The 8,611-nt window shown below is 34.3% G+C and overlaps 1 protein-coding gene across 1 annotated transcript; it reads left to right on the top strand.

The window, feature by feature from the left end:
- The first annotated feature begins 1,301 nt into the window (after positions 1–1,301).
- LOC107963796 (ubiquitin-conjugating enzyme E2 5) lies at positions 1,302–4,511 on the top strand. Its single transcript, XM_016900271.2, has 6 exons — positions 1,302–1,462; positions 1,547–1,626; positions 1,896–2,010; positions 2,149–2,201; positions 2,311–2,439; positions 4,202–4,511. Exons 1-6 carry the CDS (start codon positions 1,419–1,421, stop codon positions 4,333–4,335), a joined length of 555 nt encoding a protein of 184 aa, XP_016755760.1. The 5' UTR covers positions 1,302–1,418; the 3' UTR covers positions 4,336–4,511.
- Positions 4,512–8,611: the final 4,100 nt, after the last annotated feature.

Raw genomic sequence — 8,611 nt, 5'->3', positions numbered from 1 at the left:
CAATACCTAAAACTACTCATAGTCCTTACCCAACCTATAAATGAGAGGATAATGAGTTTCAACGCCCTCAAACCCACGTCTAACTGTATTAACAATAATACTTATACCAATCGAACTAATACTCAATCGGCAATACCAAATTTTGACTTAAATTAAAGAAAACAATATTTATGAGGTTTAAATTAAAAGTAAAAAATGGTGGGAGAAAATTATGGAGATAACTGAATTTTTAAAGTTATTAATTATTCCAATAATCATAAACAAACAAATAATATGTGAAAGAATATATTAATTTCGAGTCAGGTCCACGTCTTACTTCTCTTCAACATTATTTTTATAACGATGCCGTGTTATGTGAAAGAGAAGAAAATTTAAATAATACCTTTAAAAAGAAAAGAAAAGAAAAACTAACATCCTCTCTAAAAATTCAATATTAGTCCTTATACTTTGTAAAAGTTACGAATTTAATTCCTCTCTAAACATTATATATATGATGATATGTTTGGCACCCCAGATTTTACAAAATAGTAAAACTTAATTTGATAAATTTAATAGTTATAGTTTGGTGAATTTTGAAAATTTAAAACTTGAAAAACACAGGGACTAAATTGACCAAATTAAAGTACAATGATTAATAGCAAAATTTAACCAAAATTAAAATAAAAAAATAAAGGGTGAACTACACCCAAAGTCACTAAACTATTAATAAGTTTAAGTTTTAGTTTTGGGCACTCAACTTCAAAAAGTTACAAAATGGTCACCAAACTATTAAAAGACTCTAATTTAAGTCATTTGATTATTAAAATCGTTGTTGTATAACCTTCTCTCTTTGCATTTCCTGCACCAATCAAAAGCTCACATTCCCTTCTCTACTACAATTCAATTTTTTTCATAAAATAACTTTGAGCATCACAAATCTGTTAACCAAAATTCAAACTTCTTTATTCTCTGATCTCTGACACTGATTGTCAGATATACTTAGATATAAGGTATGTTCTTCTACTTGTTGATGGACAACTGATCTACGGTATCGATCCTCAAATCATTGCTTGGAACTCGCTAATCGAACTTAAAAAAAAAAAGCTTAACAACCCAACGATTTAAGAAAAAAACTTTCGGCTAGTTCAATAACACTTTTGTAACTTTTTAAAGTTGAGTTACTAAAATATAATTTTACTAATAATTTAATGGCATCAGTTGTAATTTACCCATAAAAAATCAAAATTTGCTTCCTTTCTTCGTTAAAAGAAAAAAATTACTGCATTACGGCGGTGACTACACACATATATATAAATGAAGTCCTGGATTCATTCATTGATGTCTAAACCACTTTTGGGGTTTGCGTTTCTTTGTGAAGAAATCCCATTTCTCTTCTCTTCTCTTCTCATTTGGTTTCCTCTTTTCTCTAAGAAAAAAAAATGTCTTCTCCAAGCAAACGCCGAGAGATGGACTTGATGAAACTGTAAATCCCCCGTTTTAAAAAAAAATAATCTTCAACAGAAGTTTGTCTTTTTTGTTTTACTTAATTTTTTGGGTTTTTTTATAGGATGATGAGTGATTATAAGGTGGAGATGATCAACGATGGCATGCAAGAATTTTATGTTGAATTCAATGGACCAAAAGATAGTAAATATTATTTCTTTACCCTTTTTCCCCCCTTTTTTTTACATGTTCTGTTATTGTTATTGGGATTTTGAAGTTTTGATGATTTTGATATTTTGAAAAGGATTAACATCTATCACCATCTTCGGTACTTATTGGCTTCTTATATATGAGTTGCCCATTTTGTGTTTTTAGTTCATTGAATTTTTCTGAATGATGATGAGGTTTGTTTATAGATTTTTGGTTCTAAATAAGGTTGATTATCATTTTTTTTAATTATTCATACATGACAGGTCCTTATCATGGTGGTGTGTGGAAGATAAGGGTGGAACTTCCAGATGCTTATCCTTATAAATCTCCATCAATTGGCTTTATAAACAAGATCTACCACCCAAATGTTGATGAAATGTTAGTTTTTGTTTTTGTTTTTTTTTTTCTTTTTTGAATGTTAACTTTTTTCCATATTTGTAGTATTAACTTGTATGAAGTAACTGGTTTTTAACACTTTAAAAAAATGTTCTATTTATCATTAAATTGATTTATCAGGTCTGGTTCAGTTTGTTTGGATGTCATTAATCAAACTTGGAGCCCCATGTTTGGTAAATTTCTAAAAAAATTTTGGTTTTCTTCATGGTGCAATTAATAATATACTCTTGGAACTTGACAATCAATTATGTATTTGTTTTTCGCCTTTATGTTCGATTCCAGATTTGGTGAATGTGTTTGAAGTGTTCCTTCCTCAACTTCTTTTATATCCCAATCCATCGGATCCATTGAATGGAGAAGCTGCTGCACTTATGATGCGTGATCGTACATCTTATGAACAAAGAGTGAAAGGTAGCATTTCTGCTCAAGCTTTTATATTTTGTTTGTGTAATTTCTTTTTCATTAGAATTCTTAGCACTAAAGTTAAGGTATTTATTCGGATTTCGTGCTTTAATGAAGCCAATTATGGCCATGTCAATCTTAATGATTTGAGTGCGTAAATTGTTTTATCAAGTGGCATTCAACTACTTCCCTATTTACTTTGTACTCACTAGTGGCCATTTTTTTGAGTTGTCAACAATCTTGAACTTTAGCATCAGTCTAAAATGGGCAACAGTGCAGCACCGACAATTGATTTCATCTTAGTCTAAACCAGTTGTAGTTTTTGTTTCTAAATGCCTTGGCATCACGATATTGTTTTTCACATGTTTTATTCCATTTAGTTGAAAAAGGTTGATATTGGTAGCAGTTCTCGATGTTTGAAGATCACCTGTACTATAGTAACATTTCTTGGTAAAAGTACCATGGAGGCCCCTGTACTAGGAGTCAAATTGCATATTGCCTCTTCTACTAAAACAAAGAGCAAATTAGTCATTGTACATTAGATCAAATAACAAACTGGCCTTTCTGTTAAAAATTCTATTGATTTCTACTGCAAAAAATTGGTCCTTGTACGTCAAAAGGAGGTACAAGTGGCACACAACGTGTAACTGTTTGGTTATTTTGTCAGCTAAGCCAGTTTTTAAAAGTAAAAATGGATGAAACTTTTAATAGAAATGACTAATTTACTCTTTGATCTAATGTACAAGGATTACTTTGCTCTTTTTTGAGTAAAGGAGGCAAAATACAATCTGACTCTTAGTACAGGGGCCTCCATAGTACTTTTTCCACATTTCTTTGTTTTGTATTCACAACTCCTTCTTATCTGTCCTCCAGCCATTTGCACCACTTTTTTGACTTGTCCATACATGCCATTTTAAAGGATGCTTATGGACCATTTGCTATTTTGCTTTTCTTTTCGAGTTATCATATCCTTGCTATAAGTGGAAGAAACTTTTGTTCTGTTTCTGTTTCGTGTTTTAAGTTATTTGCAATATCACTTTAGGATAGTCATGATGCAAATTGAAATTTAGGATGTGTTTAATCTCTTTGAACCATGTGGAAAACATTTTACTTCATCTTCTACTGGCTTAGAGGGATGCAGATATGGTGCATAATGTGAGTTAAGTACTCTGGAATTGTGAAGATCATTTCCAATGGTTTGGTTGTCTGTAACTTCATAAATGATTGAATTAACTCTTAGTCATAACTATAAGAGGAACAAGAATGAACCCAGCATTGATCAATATAGGAAAAATATTCCTTAAGGGTTTGGAGAGATCGTTTTTTTTTTTCTTTTATATTCATGGCAAACTTGTTATCAATACTTAGAGAGAGAGTTGAAGTTTAAGCTTGTTATCTATTACCATTGGCTGTCCTTTGTTTGCATTTTTTGGCTACTTTTCTTATATTGGGTTATAGACTATATGAGATTTCTGACGTATTTGTATTTGGAAAAGGGAGATGATGCTTTAATAATAGGCCATTTTCAGTCCAAGTAGATAAATGGTAGCTGGCAATAGATAGACCCACTTGACCTATTTGTTGTGGTCATTCCATTTCACCTACTTTCTCACATCTTTAATACATTAGGACTGACAAACCGTGACAACCGCTTTAAAGGGTTTACCGGCGTTGCAATTCATTGTTCTTTCAAAGCATGATAAGCAAGTTTACTTCTATTGCAACATGCGTCCTTTCAATGTATGGTTTTTGTATTTTTTTGGCATTTCAGAGTATTGTGAGAAGTATGCCAAGCCAGAAGACATTGGAGCAGCCCCTGAAGAGAAGTCCAGTGATGAAGAACTAAGCGATGACGAATATGCTGCCTCGGATGACGAGGAAATAGCTGGAAAAGCTGACCCTTAAGCTGATATGTGCCTTTAGAGAAAAAATTCCCTTGTGTTGTACATAATTTAAAACCTGACAAACAACTTGTGGGGGGGGGGGGTATGGAAAAATTCCTGCCCCCCCCCCCCTCTTTGTGTCTTTATTTTCAATGGATGATGATGTGTAAATAAAAAATCCCACTTGCTGTTTCAACATTTGAAAAAGATTCATCCACAGTTTGCAATTTGCATCAAATCAAATTAACTTTAATACATGTGAGAAGCTCATGTTCACACATGAAAATACAGGTACATCTTTGATCAAATCTTTGCTACATTTTGTTTCCTAGGGAAAAAAGGTCCACGCCTTTCATAATCTGATCTGGTGTGTGGCTACAGATTTCATCTTACACCTCATTGTCTTGTGCACTTTTTTCATATTGATAGTGAAAAACCACTGGCATGGCACTTGATTTGGACTAGAAATTGTCTGGTTTTGATAAAATGATTGGACTTGGCGATGGATAAGCAACCCATTACCCTGTATTCTTTTGCAAGTTGGAGGGGTGATACGGGGTTGCGCTCGGACCAAGATCGAGTTGTCAAGTCACGAGAAATTCCTATGAAAACCCTAAACAATTAGATCTGAAACGAAACAGAAAATTAAAAGATTAGATTTTTGAATTTTCAGATCTGAAATAAAATCCCCAAAACAGTAAAGAATCAAATAGAGAATAGAAATAAGTGTTAATAAGGAATCTTGAAACCCTAGAAGAGATTGCGATTCTGCCCAATTGAACACCCAGATAGTTTTTCCCAAATTTCGGCAATCTAATTTCTCCCAAAAAGAGTATGGATGAATCGGCAAGAACCCTAGAAATTGGGGATTTTTGGGCTAATTCCTTAAGATAGAAAAAGGCTGAAAACACAATAAGAACAGAAAATAAATTAGATATAGATTCGGCACAAGCAGAAATAAAGAAAGAATTGACAGTAAGAAATTAAAAGATAAGTCCTAAGAAGCCTTGAAATCCCGAAAGATCTCACAACTCCCTTCAAACGGCTCTAATCTCCCCTCCAAAGGATATCAATGGCAAGAAGAAGGTTGAAGATGGCTCCCACAATCAAAAAGATTGTTAAAACAACTTCTAAAGAAAACTCAAGAGAAAATCCTTGAATAACTCAAAGAGAATTTTCACTCAAATCAAATCTGAAATTTTCAATGTAATTGTAATGTAATGTAGGGTGGCTGGCCAAGCCATATAAATAGGCCTTTCAAATGTTTTCCTAATTTAATTAGAACACTAAAACTAAAACTAAAAAAAAACTCCTAATTATTTTAATATGGAAATTCGGCCAATGGTCTTTTATTTGGGACTCTTGGACTGAATATAAAAATTTAAACTAAGTAAAATAAATAAATAAATAAATAAAAATAAAACTTTACAACTTGGGCCACTTTGACAATTTGGCCTGATTTTCAACTAAGTATGGGTGGATTTCTTGATTGGGCTTGGAATCTTCTTATTGGGCCTTGCCCTCAAGAATTTGGGCTTGTGATCCATCTCCTACCGAAATTGAATCGTTGATGCTCGTAATGGAGATCCAATGCGCTTTGGCTGCAAGATTTGGTGTCTTGGACCAAGATTCTCAATATTTGAAATCTTGATTTTCCCTTTCTTTTGTGTACGCATCTAAGGCCTTACTAACAAACTCCTGGATGGTCCCATTTAGTTTGGAACGCATTTGTCGGGCCTTTGATCTCGTATCATTCCCCCTTCCTCAAAAAGATTCGACCTCGAATCTGAAAAATCAAATGGGGACAAGTCAGCCACATTAAAAGTAGAACTTACATTGTACTCACCAGGTAGATCAATTTTATAGGCATTATCGTTGATCCTCTCGAGTACTTGGAAAGGCCCATCGCCCCTTGGGTCCAACTTGGTCTTTCTTCTTGCAGGAAATCGTTCTTTCCTCATATGGACCCAAACCCAATCTCTGGGTTCTAGGACAACCCGTTTGCGCCCCTTGTTTGCTTTGTTGGTGTTGGCATCATATGTTTTGGCTATTCGTTGCCTAGCCTGCTCATGTAAGGATTTCACCAACTCAGCTTTCTGTTCACCAACTAAATTAACAATGTGTTCAAGTGGTAATGGCGCAAGATCAAGTACTGTTAGTGGGTTAAAACCATAAACAAGTTCAAATGGAGAATAACCAGTTGTAGAATGAATAGATCTATTATATGCAAATTCAACAAACGGTAGGCATTCTTTCCAATTTCTAATGTTCTTTCCCACAACAGATCGTAATAAAGTCCCTAAGATCCGATTAACTACTTCAGTTTGGCCATCAGTTTGGGGGTGACATGTAGTGGAATAAAGTAATTTAGTACCAAGCTTACCCCACAATACCTTCCAAAAGTGGCTAAGAAATTTGACATCTCTGTCAGAAACAATTGTTTTAGGGATGCCATGAAGTCTTACCACCTCTTTAAAGAATAAGTCTGCTACATGTGTAGCATCATCTGTTTTGTGACAAGAAATAAAATGTGCCATCTTTGAGAACCTGTCAACAACAACAAATATACTATCTCTTCCTTTCTTATTTCGAGGCAAACCTAGAATAAAGTCCATGGATAAATCTACCCAAGGTGAAGTAGGAATCGGTAAAGGAGTGTAAAGGCCATGAGGCATTACCTTAGATTTTGCTTGTTTGCATGTAATGCACTTGGAACATACCTTTTCGACATCCTTTTTCATATGTGGCCAATGGAAGTGTTCTTGCAAGATATCCAGTGTTTTGGCCACTCCAAAATGTCCCATTAAACCTCCACTATGGGCCTCATGAATCAATAAGTCTCTCATGGAACACTTTGGTATGTATAACCTGTTCATACGAAAAAGAAAGCCATCTACAAGATAAAAATTATCGAAAGCAGTATGTCCACAATTCTTATAGATATGGCCGAAATCAGCATCATCATCATATAGTTCCTTAATATGTTCGAACCCTAAGACTTTAGCATTCAATGTAGTTATTAAAGTATATCGTCTAGACAAAGCATCTGCAACTACATTATCTTTACCTGTTTTATATTGTATCACATAAGGGAATGTTTCAATGAATTCTACCCATCGAACATGTCTTTTACTCAACTTACCTTGTCCCTTTAACCATTTAAGAGATTCGCGATCTGTGTGTATGACAAACTCATTAGGCAGCAAATAATGTTGCCATACTTGAAGTGCACGAACTAATGCTAATAGTTCTTTGTCATAAGTCGAGTAGTTTAACTGTGCACCATTCAATTTCTCACTAAAATAAGCAATAGGTTGCTTATCTTGCATTAAAACAACGCCAATTCCAATTCCTGAAGCATCACACTCAAGTTCAAAAGTTTTAGCAAAATCAGGTAATTTAAGCAAAGGAGCAGAACATAACTTAGCTTTTAGAGTTTGAAAGGCCTTTTCTTGGGTTTCACCCCATTTGAAACCCACTGATTTCTTTATAACCTCTGTCAATGGGGCAGGAATAGTAGAGAAATCTTTCACAAATCGTCTATAAAAACTGGCTAAACCATGGAAAGATCTCACCTCAGTTACCGATTTAGGAGTCGGCCACTCCTTAATTGCCTTAACTTTGTCCTCGTCGACATGAATACCCTGAGCACTAACTATGAAACCTAAGAATATTAGTTTATCACAACAGAATATGCATTTATCAAGGTTGGCAAATAATCTTTCAGTTCGTAGAATATCCAAAACGGTTAGAACATGGAAAACATGATCATCTAATGACTTTGAGTAAATTAAAATATCATCAAAGTAAACTACTACAAATTTACTCAAATGTAGCCTCAAAACATGATTCATTAATCTCATAAATGTACTAGGTGCATTAGTAAGGCCGAAAGGCATAACTAACCATTCATACAATCCAAATTTTGTTTTAAAGGCTGTTTTCCATTCATCCCCTTCCCTTATTCGAATTTGATGATAACCGCTTTTTAAATCAATTTTTGTAAATATTATTGAACCATGTAATTCATCAAGCATATCATCAAGTCTAGGGATTGGGTGTCGATACTTTACCGTTATCTTGTTGATTGGGCGACAATCAACACACATACGAAACGTACCATCTTTCTTTGGCACCAATAAGACAGGAACAGCACAAGGACTTAGGCTCTCACGAATGTACCCTTTGTCTAGTAATTCCTCCACTTGCCTTTGCAATTCCTTTGTCTCCTCGGGATTGCATCTATAGGCTGGTCGATTTGGGATTGAAGCTCCGGGTACTAAGTCAATTTGATGTTC

The sequence above is a fragment of the Gossypium hirsutum genome, chromosome A03 (genome assembly GCF_007990345.1).
Source record: "Gossypium hirsutum isolate 1008001.06 chromosome A03, Gossypium_hirsutum_v2.1, whole genome shotgun sequence".
Classification (NCBI taxonomy): Eukaryota; Viridiplantae; Streptophyta; class Magnoliopsida; order Malvales; family Malvaceae; genus Gossypium; species Gossypium hirsutum.
This window is presented reverse-complemented; position numbering and strand designations above follow the sequence as displayed.

Excerpts from the sequence above, each read along its gene's own strand:
- LOC107963796 (XM_016900271.2), top strand. The coding sequence starts at position 1,419 with ATGTCTTCTCCAAGCAAACGCCGAGAGATGGACTTGATGAAACT. Across the intron at positions 1,627-1,895 it reads ATTCAATGGACCAAAAGATA|GTCCTTATCATGGTGGTGTG; the intron begins GTAAATATTATT and ends CATACATGACAG. Across the intron at positions 2,202-2,310 it reads AACTTGGAGCCCCATGTTTG|ATTTGGTGAATGTGTTTGAA; the intron begins GTAAATTTCTAA and ends GTTCGATTCCAG.